At 41.8% G+C, this 16,053-nt stretch overlaps 1 protein-coding gene across 5 annotated transcripts in view; it reads right to left on the bottom strand.

The window, feature by feature from the left end:
- Positions 1-420: 420 nt before the first annotated feature.
- ANP32B (acidic nuclear phosphoprotein 32 family member B) overlaps positions 421-16,053 on the bottom strand; it is a 31,708-nt gene continuing 16,075 nt past the window's right edge. For 2 of the 5 annotated variants that reach the window (XR_002517508.2, XR_002517507.2), the window contains exons 4-8: positions 10,878-11,067; positions 8,356-8,423; positions 4,786-4,904; positions 3,703-3,754; positions 421-883 (exon numbers count right to left, since the gene is read on the bottom strand). Coding sequence is in view for 3 of the 5 variants with exons in the window: in XM_003911464.3 (XP_003911513.1) it covers positions 816-883; positions 3,703-3,754; positions 4,786-4,904; positions 10,878-11,067 (429 nt within the window). In the remaining 2 variants the exon portion in view is untranslated. The other 3 variants (XM_003911464.3, XM_009188448.4, XM_021927341.2) reach the window with 2 other exon arrangements.

Genomic DNA, 16,053 nt, shown 5'->3' with positions numbered 1-16,053 from the left:
GCCTTCTGCTTTACACTATCTTCTTTCCCTTAATTCACATAATACTTGAAACCTAACATTATTTTACTGGTTTTCAGGGCACCAGAGCATTCCATTTTGAACATTATTTTTAAAAGTATGCTTCATTTACTCCTCTGTTATCAATGAGGATTTGATCTAAATGCTCAAAGATCCTACAAATTTGTGCAATTGCCCTCAACAACTACTAATATAAAAATGCCAAATAAACCAGTTTTTTGGTGTGTTTTAACATGAGCTTACAATGAGAGTGTAATTTAAAAATGTAAGCATACAACTAGGCTTTACCAAAGAGTAACGTGTTTATTTCACTTAAATTCTTAAAAATACTTTTTTGGCAGTTGTCACATAAAATGTCCTAATGTAAAAAAAAAAAAAAAATTAAAAAGAAAAGCATGAAAAAACAGACCCAAAATGTTAAGATTTTATTTACAAAGCTTTTTTGTTGTACAGAAAGTAAAAATGCTGTTACAATCTCAGTGTAACTGGTAGCCACAGACGGTAGACTCACCAATCACAGCTATCCACGCTACAGCAAGAGTCTTACACAAAAACCTAACAACGCTTACAATTTTGTTGGGGTGAAGTCCACAAACTTGGTGGTAGATTACCAAGAGGGACTACATGGAAGGAAGTCGGAATGTCACAGGAACTATTCTTTGGCTCTTTGGGTGGGTGGGTGTCCTGGGGTTTGTATCACAGCTACCTTTTTTTTTTTTTTTTTTTAAACAGCTACCAAATCCATGAGCAGTCCAACCAATACTGAACAGTTCTGTTTCTGCAGGTCATCTGGGGTCTTAATCATCATCTCCTTCATCATCTGTTTCTCTCTTCCTCTTTTCACCTTTCCCGCCTTCTTCCTCCTCTGAACAGTAACAAAAATTGACTTTAGGAGAGTGGCAAGGCATTTTGCTTAGATTATTGCCAATGGAGGCAGCAACAAAGTTTTTGACGGTTAGGAGATAAAACAATGTAAACTTGATCAGATTAACATAGGTGATTAATAGTGAGTATAAGTGGTGACCATAGAACCAAGAAAAGCAAAATGCACAGCAGCACCTCAACTCACACAGGAAAGTTAATCCAGTTTCCTCAATTTTAAGGTGTTTTCTTCCAGATGTTCCTTTTAACAAATCTAGCAGTTACTAAAATGCATATTAATAACCTGAGCTGGTCAGGCATGGTGGCTCATGCCTGTAATCCCAGCATTTTGGGAGGCCAAGGTGGGCGGATGTTCTGAGGTCAGGAGTTCCAGACCACCCTGGCCAATGTGGTGAAACCCCGTCTCTACTAAAAAAAAAAAAAAAAAAAAAAAAATTAGCCAGGCATGATGGCATGCACCTGTAATCCCAGCTACTCTGGAGGATGAGGCATGAGAATTGCTTGAATCCGGGAGGTGGAGGTTGCAGTGAGCTGAGACTGTGCCACTGCACTCCAGCCTGGGTGACAAGAGCAAAACTGTGTCTCCAAAAAAACAAAACAAAAACCCTCGCGCTATCTAGGATGTCTTCAAGCCATGCTTATTTTCAAGTGACCTCGGACAAGCTTAACCTCTTTAAGTCTTTTTCATCTGTAAAATGGGGACAATGGTACTGACTTTAAAATGTTATTCTGAGAATTAAATAACACAAAAAACACTTAGTATGGAACATCGTTAAGACTCAAATTGTAGCAAACTAGTATTAACTATAAAGGAACTTCTTAAGAGTATTATGTAGTCGAGACACAGAGACTTACATATAGACCAACTTTTTCAACTAATAAAATCCATGGTTATTTTAATGAAATTAACTATATGTTAAAATCGTATTTCAGACAGGTTTTTTTTTTTTTTGAGACGGAGTCTCACTCTATTGCCCAGGCTGGAGTGTAGTGGCGCGATCTTTGCTCGGGACTACAGGCGCCCGCCACCACGCCCGGCTAATTTTTTTGTATTTTTAGTAGAGATGGGGTTTCACTGTGTTAGCCAGGATGGTCTCAATCTCCTGACCTCATGATCCGCCCGCCTCGGTCTCCCAATCATACAGGTTCTTAAAGGCAGTGACCAGGTCCTAACTAGGGTAATATCTAGTGTAAATGTAATTGAGAGCTTGACACAAAGTGGATGCTGAGAAAACATGAGCCAACAGCACAGTGAACACCTGATTCTCTGAGACACAACCATGAGACTTTTATTTATTTTTTGAGTCAAGGTCTCCCTCTGTCACTCAGGTTGGAGTGCGTCGGCACCATCACAGCCTCACTGCAACTTCAAGCAGTCCTCCCACCTCAGCTTCCCGAGTAGCTGGGACTATAGGCGTGTACCACCATGCGCAGCTAACACTTTTTTTTTTTTTTTTTGAGACAGAGTCTTGCTTTGTTGTCCAGGGGAGTGCAGTGGTGTGATCTCAGCTCACCGCAATCTCTGCTCCTGGGTTTGACTGCGTGCCACCACAGGATTTCACCATGTTGCCAGGCTGCTCTCGAACTCCTGAACTCAGGTGATCCACCTGCCTCGGCCTCCTAAAGTGCTGAGATTACAGGCATGAGCCACCCCACCCGTTTCCAGCTAACTTTTAAATTTTCCGTTGAGACAGGGTCTACGTTGTCCAGGGCGGCATACTTAACAGTATTAAATAAGTAACAGCTATTTCACTCGTCTTGGTTGTAGTGGGGAAAGGACTAACACTGATAAAACTGGGAAACTGCTACATCTATTTATATATTCTGAAAATGATGGTTCAATTATTAAAGCCTTCTTTTCTTTTTTTTTAAATGAAATAACTCCCAAACACAGAAACCTCACACTTGGCAGTAAACCAAATGACTGGTCCTAAAAACATATTTAAAACATGGGGACCAGGTTAGGCACGGTGGCTCATACCTGTAATCCCAGTAATTTGGGAGGCCGAGGTAGGTAGATCACTTGGAAGCCAGGAATTCGAGACCAGCCTGGCCAACATGGCGAAACCCCATCTCTACTAAAAATACAAAAATTAGCCAAGTGTGGTGGTGCATGCCTGTAATCCCAGCTACTCGGGAGGCTGAGGCAGAGAATCGCTTGAACTTGGGAGGTGGAGGCTATAGTGACCTGAGACTGCACCAGTGAACTCCAGACTGGGCGACAGAGCGAGACTCCATCTCAAACAACAGGCCGGGCATGGTGGCTCACGCCTGTAATCCCAGCACTTGGGGAGGCTGAGGTGGGCAGATTATGAGGTCAGGAGAGAGACCATCCTGGCTAACATGGTGAAACCCTATCTCTACTAAAAATGCAAAAAAATTAGCTGGGCGTGGTGGCGGGTGCCTGTGGTCCCAGCTACTCGGGAGGCTAACGCAGGAGAATGGTGTGAACCCAGGAGGCGAAGCTTGCAGTGAGCCGAGATAGTGCCACTGCACTCCAGCCTGGGAAACAGAGTGAGACTCTGTCGCAAAACACCACCACCACCCCCCCAAAAAAAACCCATGAGGACTGAAGACCAACAGGACCCTTGCCATCAGACAGGAATAACTGCTGTAGCAGCAAGCAGCCTGCACCAGCACAGACACACTGATGGGATGATAGAAACGAGAACGTGAATGTGTGTGTAGACCGCCAGAGCCAAGGGTATTTTATTTTCTTCTCAGTGGGATCAAATTCTAAATAATGGATGTTTTTATCTAATTTTTGACTGATAATGATCAAAATGCATGCATTAGGCCCACCTTCATCTTCATCCTCATCTTCATCTTCTTCATCAAGTCCAAATTCTTCTTCCTAAAGAATAGCAAACAGCCTAACATTAGATAAATTCTGCCAAACTGAAAAGTGCAAATAGTACAAATTCTGCCAAACTAAGTACAAATAAACGCGACAATATCAATCAAGCAGGAAACTGTAATGTTATTTTTATCTACTTTGATGTACCAAGACCCACTGATTTTCCTTAATGTGCTTTATAATTTTTCTAAAAAAAATTTTTTTAAGAAGCAAGCAGTTCATTTGCTAGATGTTTAATTAGTATGTAACTTTGGATAATTCAAGAAATCATCTTAAAATCTCAAATTTCAAAACTGGTTTAGACAAAAATTCCTTTCTATATCCCATTCATATACAAAGCTTCTTTCAGAACCTTAATGTCAATCATACACCTAATGAGATCACACAAACCCCTAGCCTTATTTTTATACTGCAAAAGAGGATGCGTTCTGTTAATAGCTAATGTTGTCTGCCTGTTTCTCAAACCCCTTTGAGGGTCAAAGTCAAGACACTGTTTTCTCCTGCCCTCGTATAGCATTCATTTCCTCAGGGATCCTCTATTATTGGGTATTCTATAAACCAGACTATCTGCTCTTTCAGGGCACACCACAATCTCATTTCATTTTGTACCCCCAACTCTTTAACATAGCAGGTATATATTTACTGAATTAAACTGAATATACAAGAAAAAATTTAGACTTGGTAAACATAGACTTCCCTACAATTCAATGAAGGAACAGACATACCATCAATTCTCAACATTTCCAGTTTTCTCACCATACTGAATACTCAACTCATTCCTTCCCCCAGAGGGCCAGAACTTACCTTGCACAGCCAGGAACATACTAGTTTGAGTTCAGTAGGCATTCCACTTAGTAGTTATTTAAAGGCAGACAAAAACTAAATTAACCGGATTCATATTGTAAATGTATTCACAGGTATACTACTTTCTTCAAAAGGTGTTTTTCTTTTCTTTTGTCATCTTTTTGAAACCCCCACTTTTGTTGTAATTACAAATAGGAAGCAGGGTAGAAAACAGCTGCACTGACCTCCTCACTGACTTCATCGTCATCCTCATCCCCTTCTACATCTTCATCTTCATCATCTTCTTCATCAAACTCCTCTTCTTCACCATCCTCATCCTCCTCATCTTCCTCATCTTCTCCTTCTGAAAATAGTCCGAAAGGGATTCATTAAATATCCTCGATGCTCCACAGGGCACAAGGTATTGAGGATCTGTGGGCTGGCTCACAGAACAAATCCTGGTAAGGCCACGAACTGCAGTCACTTTCTTTCTACTACGAGATAAAGCTCAGTCCCTTTGTCCAATACAGTCCCATAAAATCAAGAGGGCTAGAAGTCCTGGCAGACAGGATAAACACTTTAATTCTCGCTGATGAAATGATACAACGGCTAAGATTTGCTTCAAAATAATATAGAGTGGGGAAGAAGGGAAGGGTATGCAGGAATAAAGCAAGATCAGCTATGACCAATAATTGCTGAAGCTGAGTGATAAGAACATGGGGGTTTGTTTCGCTATTATTTTTACCTTTATCACTGTCTGAAATTTTTCACAGTAAAAAGTAAAAAAAAAAAAAAAAAAAAATCATGTACCTTCTCTTGGGTAATGATACCACCAGTCACAGTCAGCTGCTCAAATCAGGAACCTGAGAAACACCCATAATAACCCCGTGACTCGGGACAGGAGGCTGAGAGGCACCTGCATCTCTACCTGATTATGCAGACCGCTAGTGTGGCAGTTCTTGCTTCTCCTGGGTCCTAGAGCTCACCATGCTCTCACCTACCTCCTGGTCTCTGCATGCTCTTTCCATCCTCTTTGCTTGGCTAACTCTGACTCCACCTTGGAGTTTCAGTCAACATCACTTCCTTAGGCAGTCTTACTCACCAGACCTCCCAATGTCAGGTCATAGGCTCTCACCATGAGTATGTGGTGCTTCTCCATTACAACACACTTTGCTTACTTGCAATTATTATTTACGATTTTTAATTTAAAACAATTTTTTTCTGTACAGATAGGGTTTGGCTATGTTGCCCAGGCTGGTCTTGAACTCCTGGATTCCAGCAATCATCCTTCCTCACCCTTCCCAAGTGTGTTAGGATAACAAGTGTGAGCCACCATACACAGCCTATTTATGATTAAAAATATATATAACCATTTCTCTGTGAGGTCCAAGAGGGTAGGAATCTTTTTTTTTTTTTTTTAAATCACTATTTTTCCATAGTGCCTGGCACATAGAAAATGCTCCAGTATTTGTTGGCTGATCCATCTTTGCTCTCAGGAACTGCCCCCCACCTTCCAAGGAATGTCCTTTACTGGCTCTTGCACATGTGGCTGTTCTTGAGGTGAACTTAAATAGACAACAAGCACAAACGGTTTTTAGGAAAAATGGAAAAATTACAGAAGGGACAAAGGGACATAACATTTGGAAGTAGGTGAGATGTCCTATTCTCTGTCCATTTTACCACCTTATAACTCATTAATTTTTGCCTGTCTCAATATGCTTCAAAAAAAAAAAAAAACTGCAAAAATGCTTCCATTAATTGCACCCAACCTCCTTCTTTTCTTCCTCTATCTTCTTGATAATTTCTGCTGTATGTGCTAATTTTTAAAGAAAAGAGGTATTTATACTTACTGATGTGAAAACTAATCATTCTGCTTCCTCTAAGCCAGGGGTCCCCAACTCCCAGGACTGGCACTGGTCCGTGGCCTGGGCCGCACAGCAGGAGGTGAAGAGCAGGCCAGTGAACATTACCACCTGAGCTCCGCCTCCTGTCACATCACCTGTTAGATTCTCATGAGTGCAAATTCTATTGTGAACTGCGCATGGGAGGGATCTAGACTGTGCACTCCTTATGAGAATCTAATACCTGATGTAAGGTGGAACAGTTTCATCTCAAAACCATTCAGCTGCTGCCCCCAACCCCTTTCCCGCATCTGTGGAAAAACTGTCTTCCATGAAACCAGTTCCTGGTGCCAAAAAGGTTGGAGACTGCTGCTCTAAGCCATCTGGAGGTAAGAAGTGTTTTATTCTAAGAGCGACTGAGAGTAAACAAACTCAGCATGCAAAGAAAACACAAACTTAACAGGAGTGATATCTTGGGTAGGAAGTATTAGTTATTTCTTAAAATCAGTAAATCTGTAAAATATGTAAACATCCTGGGTCAAATGCCAAAACTACTGAAAATCATCTTTTAATTCTATGTTATGATCAGAGATTCTTTCCCTTGTGAATGAAAAATGGAATCTAACATAGTTATTTGAAATCATTACCTTTTTAAACTCTGGTCATATGTCAATGGAAGGGAAAGCTATTTTATTTATAGTTGGCAATAACAAACAGGTACCAAGTACCTACTAAGTGTCAGGCCTTATGAATCAAGAGATTTACCCAAGATGATGACTGTAGTACAGTAGGACAGTGGTCCTCAACCTTTTTGGCACCAGGGACCAGTTTTGTAGAAGACAATGTTTCCACAGCCTGTGGGTCGGGGGATGGTTTCAGGATGATTCAAATGCATTATGTTTATTCTGCACTTTATTTCTATTATTACATTGTAACATATAATGATACACAACTCATGATAATGTGGAATCATTGGGAACCCTGAGCTTGTTTTCCCTGCAACTAGACAGTCCCATCTGGGGGCAATGGGAGACACTGACACCCGAAGTGTGCTGCTTATGTCCAGTATACTCCATAATCTTGTTTTGGTTGCTGTCACTGCAGAAACCTTTGCTTCACAAAGATAGGATATTGGAAATGGAAGCAGGTTTTTCAGTGCTTTTTTGGCAATCTCGGGATATTCCACCTTGATTTTAATCCAGAATATAGAGATTTTGAAGTTATCTCAAACCATACTTTTAAGGCCACTGCCATTTGTGATCTCAACCAGTTGATCCTCTTCAAGCATGAACAAAGTCAATTGACCTGGCTTATTCACAAATGGGTCGTGGATCCATTCCTTCCCAGGTTGGGGTCTTTTGTGGTTGGGAAGTAATGCTCAAACTCTTTTGAAAGCTGAGATAGATGATCATGCACCAGCTGCGAGAAAGAAGGCCCTGGCTCTTTCAAAATCACTGCTACTGTTTGAAACATGTCAAAAATCCCAATGCTCAGAACAGAAAACTAAAAAACGTATGTTCTCACTTATAAGTGGGGGCTGGGGAGGGACAGCATCAGGAAGACTAGCTAATGGACAGTGGGCTTAATACTTAGGTGATGGGATGGCACATGTTTATCTATGCGACAAACCTGCACGTGAACCTCTGAACTTAAAAAAAAAAAGTTTTACCACTTATTCTGTTACTAAAATGTTCTGCTAGTGGTGACTGTTAATTCTAAAAGAAATCTCTGGAGCAGGCCTCGTAACTCAAAAACTCTGGCCAGTGATCCACCTTTAGAATGCCACCTCGCTTCTCTGTGTAAGAGAAGTATTCTCTGCATCCATCTCACAGAACTGCGTGAACAGACATGGGTTAAGGGCATGTACTTTAATGTGGTTGATAATTTTAATCACATCCTGCAAAATGTTAAGTTCAGGTGACATCTGTCAGCTAGCCAGCATTTCTCTAAGGATGACACAGTGCATAGACTCACATCCAGAAGTGACCTCTTTGACTCGAGTAGTAAACCAGAAAGCCGTCCAGCCATGGCAGCCGCTCCATCTGTGCATATACGACACAAAATGACCAATTCAGTTTTCCTGATATGTAATCATTCAAAAGACTTGAATAGTTCTGCAGCTGTGGTGTTGGTTGGCAACGAAGTACACATAACATAGTCTCATGCACATCCTCCTGAAAATATATCGCACAAAAACAAGCATTGTTGCCATGTTGTCAACACTGGCAGACTCATCAACCTGCATTGCGTACCATGGTGACTCATCAATCCTCTCTAACAACTGTGCCTCAATATCCTCTCCTATTTCATCAATTCATCTAGTTATGGTGCTAGCCGAAAGAGGAACACGTGCCACCTTTTGAACTGCAGCTTAACTGCAGCCTCTCCTAAAAGTTCATGACAAATGTCCTTAGCAACAGGCAGGATCAACTCTTCAATAGTAAAGGGCGTACTTTAGCAATGCAGTTAGTTAAGGACTTCTTTGCTTTAGCAATGCAGTTGGCCACTAAGAATGAGATGTTCTCAGTGTAGTCACATTTGATGAAGTGGAAGCTTTCAATAATTGCCTCTGTTTTTCATGTTCACATTTATTTCTTTTGAAAAACTCCAAAGGCTTGTCTTTAAAATGCAGGGTGCTTGGTCTCCAAGTGGTGAAGCAACTTTTTTTGTGTGTGTGTGAGATGGAGTCTCGCTCTATCGCCCAGGCTCAAGTGCAGCAGCGCAATCTCAGCTCACTGCAACCTCTGCCTCCCAGGTTCAAGCAATTCTCATGCCTCAGCCTCCAGAGAAGCTGGGACTAAAGGTGTGCACCACCATGCCTGGCTAATTTTTGTATTTTTGTAGAGCTGGGGTTTCCCCATGTTGGCCAGGCTGGTCTTGAACTCCTGACCTCAGGTGATCCACCTCGGCCTCCGTAACTGCTGGGGTTATAGGCGTGAGCCACTGTGCCCAACCAGTGAAGCGGTTTCGAAGGTTTCATGGCTTTATTGAATAGCTGGTTGCCACATATTATACAAAGTGGGCTTGGAGAATGTGAATCGTCTGTTGCAATGAACCTGTAATTTAAGTAGCACTCTTGGTATTTTCTTTTCAATGAAGCTTTCTTTTCATTGGCAGTCTTGTCTTCCGCTGTCTCATTACTGGATCTTTCCCCCTTTACAAAGAAGTTCTCCAGCGACGTTTTTTACTCATGTTGGATAGGGTTAGCTTGTGGGCCTACCAAAACTGTGACTTAGACGAATACGCAGTGCAGGAAAGAGGTGCGGATGGAAGTGGTAAATAAAAAAATGGGCAGGCCAGGCACGGACTAAAATAATCAGATTCTGACTTAAAGCCTGTCACCAGATGCAGCTGTACAACTGAAGTACACCAACTCACTTGCCACTATAAAGCCTGCCACCAGATGAAGCTTAATTGTCACTTGCCACTCACAGATAGGGTTTGATGAGTCTGCAAGCAATTGATTTATTATGATCTCTGTACAGTCAAACCTCTTTGCTAATGTTAATCTGTATTTGCAGCCACTCCCCAGCACTGGCATCACCGCCTCAGCTCCACCTTGGATCATCAGGCATTAGATTCTCATAAGGAGCACACAACCTAGACCCCTCACACGTGCAGTTCACAACAGGGTTTGCGCTCCTATGAGAATCTAATACCAACCACTATTGATCTGACAGGAGGTGGAGCCCAGACAGTAATATGAGCAATAGAGAGTGGCTGTAAATACAGATGAGGCTTCCCCACCGCTCATGCGGCCTGGTTCCTAACAGGCCATGGAGCGGTACCAGTCTGTGGCCTGTGGGTTGAAGACCCCTGAAGTAGGAAGACTTGAGAAGAGCAGAGTGGCAAGCCTGTAAGAGTAAGGGGTTTACAGTTTAATACGCACAGCATCCTAACCTAGCTTGTAGGCTTCAGGAGATGCTTCCCGGGCCAGATTCAGTGTCTCATCCCTGTAATCCCACCACTTGGGGAGCCTGAGGTGGGAGGATCCATTGAGGCCAGGGTCTTATGAAATAGGCCTAAGCTATCAATTTAATGGAATGCCTACATTAAAAAAAATACACACACACGCGTGCGTGCACACACACACACTTTTCCTCAATAGTAAGAACATCTAGTAGCTTTTTTTTTGAGGCAGCCTCTCTGTCTTCTGAGATGGAGTGCAGTGGGGCACAATCATGGCTCACTGTAGCCTCAAACTCCTAGGTTCAAGTGATCCTCCCACCTCAGCCTCCAGTCTTCTGAGTAGCTAAGACTCCAGGTATGTGCCACCACACCTGGCTAATTTTTTTTCTATTTTCTGTAGAAACAAGGTATTGCCATGTTGCCTAGGCTAGTCTCAAACTCCTGGGCTCAAGCAATGCCCTCCACCTTGGCCTCCCAAAGTGCTGGGATTACAGGTGTGTGCCACTGCACCCGGCCAACATCCAATAGCTTTTATCAGATGCTTTGAAAGGCAGACATCAGGTTCACTGGATGCTGAGCTTACTCACCTTCATCTTCCTCCTCTTCATCCACACCATCCACCTCGGCATCTGAGTCAGGTGCTTCCTGGTCCTCTCGGTCATAGCCATCCAAGTAGGTAAGCTGGGGCAGGAGCTTGAAGACACTCTCTCGGTAGTCATTCAGGTTAGTAACCTCACAGTTAAAGAGGTCCAGGCTTTTCAGACATTCTAACTTTTTCTGAAGAAAAGGATCAAAAACCACAACTCCTAAACCAAAGGAATATAAGTAACAAACCCATCTCTTGAAGAGGTAAAATTCTAGGCTCTATATTCGATTCCTGCTACCCATTCAGTCTCATATACAAAAAAACACATCAAGTCTTTTGCAACCTTTATATTAGGTTACTAGACTTTAGTCCCTCTCTTCCTTTATCTACTCTCCCAGAGAACTGTGTTTTTCTGGCAGCGTAGTAGTCTAAAGCAATATAAATTGAAAATAATTTTTATTAAATCCAGTTATTTTCACAGTATGAGACAATCAGTTTAATAAATTTAGCTGAAACAAATGTTAACATTTGAGTAATCAAATGGCCATTAAGAACTTCCTGGGTATCAAGCAGTCTTTAATGTTCTAGGGTGGTAGTATAGAGAAAAATTCAGAGATTTATAACACAATCTCAGGGTGCTTACAATTTTACTTAGGGCACAGACATGAAACACTAGAGAATGAAATAAAATATAAAGTGTGGCAATGCAGCTATTTTCAGGGAAGACAGGAGTCAATACAGGCTGGGGAAAAAGCAGAGGGGCGCAGAGTTGAAACTTCAGAAATAGGGAGAAACATTGCACTCTTCTTTTTCAATGTTTGGGGAAAAGACTGACATGTTACCAGACTCCTATGATGTGAAGTTCTTCAGATTTTATTTACCATACCTTGAAATTTTGTTGCAATACCTTATTTCTTTGGAACCATCAGTTTCATCTATCTAAAAACAGTTAAGCTATAAAAAGGTGGCCTAAGTTTTCTGAGTAGTCAAAGTGCACTGGAAAATGTCTATGTATTTACTCAGATCTTCATTTATCATGTGTACTAGTATTTCAATCCCAGGTCTATTAAGTTTTGATTAAGGGTAAATTAAGAGACTACACTATAGGCAAGTCAGGAGATAGCAACAGGAAGCGACAGTAGACCCTTGTAGATAGAAGAGGGAGCAGCCTATGAAAGGCAAACCCAATGTGAAGTAGCACATAGCCTAGTGCCTTCCAGAATAGGAGTAATAAGTACATATATTTAGATAGCTTCACAGACACAACCTTTAATGGTTCTGAATCAAGAGAAAATCCTTGGTATTCTCTAAGAAAAGAGTACTAAAAACACCCAAACATTAAGAGGACCTCCACATGAAATAATTTCTAAAAAATAAATGTTGATGCTTAACAGGCTTTGCTGCTTTATTAGGAAAGCTGTTACAACACTCACAACAACCTGAGAAGAAAGGCAGACAAAACAAAACCTTATTTTCAGAACTCAAGGTATCTATGTAGTTCTGAGAAGATATAAAATGATATGAAAATCTGCCTCAAGGCTCTAGAGCAGGGGTTGGGAACCAGTGGTCCAGTGGCCAATTCTGGCCCACCACTTGTTTTTGTAAAATAAGCTCTACTGGAACACAGTCACACTCATTTATTTATGTATGGCTCTTTATGTGCTAAAATGGCCAAGCAGGCTAGTTGTGACAGAGACTATATAAACAAGCTATAAAGCCAAATGAACCTACTATTTGGCCCTTAGAGAAAAGGGCTACTGACCCCTGCACATGAAGAAACTTGATCTTCTTGATCAAGAAAGAGGCTCCCACACTTGTTTTATTCATGCAGGGAACACGCAGCAGGGTTACAGCAACAGGCAAACGTTGCACCCTTCAAAACATAAATTGTACAATGATCCAAGAGTCTGTGGACCAAACAATGTGCTTATATAGTCAGTTCCTTGACCTCTTAAGAAAGCTGTCCCCAGCCCTTCTGGTCGTAGAGCTGCTTTTGTAACATGTAATTTTCAGATTAGGTTTCCTTCCAGTCAGGCCCTGACTTCCAGAAGCCCAGGTATGACTTCTTGCCAAAGAGGAAAAAAATGCTGCAATGCCACCCCAGACAGCTAGCTAGCATACTGGCTTTCTCTTCACAAAGACTGACTCGATGCCAGCTAGAGTGTCAGCTTCAGGCAGCTTTTCCAAAAAGGTTCACTCTAAAAATTCTCCACTTAAAAGGAATGAGCCATTTATATTTCAGAATTATTTCCTAGAAATAGGTGCACAAAAACACATACAACCTCTGATATTTATCTAATGCTTTTTAATACCAAAAGTCATTTCTCTATCTAGTTTCACTGACTCTTCCAGTATACAGGGCCTCCAAGGTGCTCCTGTTTCCGAAACTGTACAATTATGTGAGATTTCTGGCTACTTCCTGGCAAAGCACCCCTTATCAAACAATTTGGACATGCCAATCAGTAGGTTGAAAAATGAAATGAAAGCAAGAAAACAACAAACATCCCAAATAACTATAGTGCTCTGGAACTGCTGAAAGTAGTAAAATTGTGCTTTAAGGCCCAATAGGCACAAAATACACTACACACAGATTATTCAGGATCCCAATGTAATGTGTAAATACTGATAGAAAAAATTACAACTCTACCATACCAGAAATTTGATGTAAGCTAATAGGCTAGCCATAATAAACATTAAACATTTTATTAACAATAATTTTGCTTGCCTTCTTAGAATTTAGAAGGGCTTTGGGGGATGGTTTGGATGGCCCAGGTCTCTTAAAAAAGGTGTCCAAGGAAGTTTGAATTGATGCCTTCTTTGTCTCTCGATTAATGTCCCTGTAGCAAGCAGAGGCATTCACAATCATTGCATTGACTGTAAGAACTGGGCTCAAAGTAGACGGTGTTCAAAATGTATGTGGTTAATGAGGATGAGGATGGTGTTTTTCCCCACTGAAGAATACTGCCAGAAGTCAAAATGGACCCAACTTCTCCCCCCCTTCACCTTCTCCAAGTTAGAACTTCAGGAGACCAACCTAGCACCACCAGGAATCTCAGTGCCAAGTACAGCAGAATGGCGGGACCCCAGGCTTTTCGAAATAGCTCTGGTGTGCAGCCCTGTGGCTCTGCCACAGGGTGTGTGACTCTGGACAAGGGATTCAGCCTCACCCAAGCCTTAGCTTCCTCAATATAAAATAAGGGCCATGCTACTTCTATCCACTTTGTAGCCAAGTTTTTTTTTTTTGACAATTACTAATAAAACATGCCTAAAGCACCCAGTAAGTGTATGGGTATAGCAGATCCTCTAAAAATGGTGAACACAACCAAGATTACTTTTCATCCTTCACTATCCTGGGGGACTGAGACTTTCACAGCCACCAGAGGGTCCTCTTATACATTACTGACCAGATCAGGAAAAAACTTAAGCAAACAAACAACTCCCACACAGTATTTGCTTCTGCTCCATCGCTGTGTGCTACAACACTGAAAAAGGCTTCTGATCATCAGAGGATTCAGGCTGCCACGAGAATCAGGTAATGGCCAGTCATCAACTAGCCAACAGTGAAAAGGTACTGCCTGCTACTCTGTTCTTTAAAAATCAAACGAGGGGGAAAAAACAGGGGGCGGGAGGAGAAGGGTTTCTTATGCTCACAACAACCTAGGATTAGTATGTCTGTCACTAACCAATAAACAAAGGCTTAGTGTAGCCCATCTGAATGGGAAAGCATCAGCAATTAAAATTTGGTGCTCCTGTTGGAATTCCCAGCTTAAGGAAATTTGGGCATGAAATAAATTTACAGGTGGAAAGAGAAGAACAGGTCCCAAGGGCTATGAAAAGCACAGCAGACTTTGATTTTTTTTTTCTTTTCTGAGATGCAGTGTCGTTCTGTCACCCAGGCTGGAGTGCAGAGGCATGATCTCAGCTCACTGCAACCTTCACCTCCTGGGTTCAAGTGATTCTCCTGCCTCAGCCTCCCAAGTAGCTGGAATTACAGGCGCCTGCCACCACGCCTAGGTAATTTTTTGCATTTTTAGTGGAGATGGGTTTTACCATGTTGGCCAGGCTGGTCTCAAACTCCTGACCTCAAGTGATCTGCCCGCCTCGGCCTTCCAAAGTGCTGGGATTACAGGCGTGAAACACCGTGCCCAGCCTAGACTTAGATTTGAATCCCTACTCTGCCATTTGTCCCGAACAATTATCTACATTCTCTAAACTCAGCTTCCTCATCTCTAAAAAGAGGACAGTCATTCTCTCTTCCCTGGGTTATATAAGGATACAATGGGCAAATGTTCATGTCCTTGGATGCAGCAAAAGTCAGTAAATGTTGGCTTAAATACTAGAAATGGGGGTTGGTTTGAAGGAAATGAATGAAACTGTAAGAGCCTGAGTATCTGGGTATACCTGTAATAGGAAAAAGGGCAAAATGCATGGAGCATTGGTGAGGCATTACATTTATGAGAAATATGAGCTCTTAAATATGGACAACTTAATGAAATGTAAAACTAAAGAGACTCAGCCAGACATGGTGGCTCAGGCCTGTAGTCCTAGCACTTTGGGAGGTCGAGGTGGAAGGATCACTTGCGGGCAGGAGTTCAAGACCAGCCTGGCCTAACCTAGTGAGACCTCTCTAAAAGAATACATATATTACACACACATAAAGAGACTCAGTAAAAGGTGATTAAATCTGTATTGGAGCAGTCTCAAACTGTTTAGGAAGGAAAAGATCTTCTAACTCTTGTCAGGAAGTCCTCTTCATTATAAAAGAAGCTACAATTTAACTCTGTCTTCCCCTGAAATATCAACAGAGCATTCTATACAAGTGATGTGAAATCCACATATTTTAATATACTCTGACATCAGAATAGAGACAACAGAGAAGAAATGTCTCACCCTCTAGGGTCTCTTCTGCATTCTGAAAGACACCTATATGCTACATAACCCTCTGCCAAATAGCACAGCCTACGGGGCTGCCCTACAAACTGCATTAAGCCCCCTGCCTCTGGAAGCCCTTTTCTGGCCACTACAACTTCCACACAAACTGGACAAAAAGCAAAGTAAGTACATTAACTTACAAAGCAAAGTAAATACATTACTTTATCTTATTCTCAGAACTCCTAAGTGAGGTAAGTAAGGCAGGGATTATTATCCTCCCTGCTATAAATGAGGAAACTGAGGCC

This window comes from Papio anubis, chromosome 13 (genome assembly GCF_008728515.1).
Source record: "Papio anubis isolate 15944 chromosome 13, Panubis1.0, whole genome shotgun sequence".
Lineage (NCBI taxonomy): Eukaryota > Metazoa > Chordata > Mammalia > Primates > Cercopithecidae > Papio > Papio anubis.
Note: the sequence above shows the minus strand (reverse complement) of the source record. Positions and strands in the feature narration are given on the sequence as shown.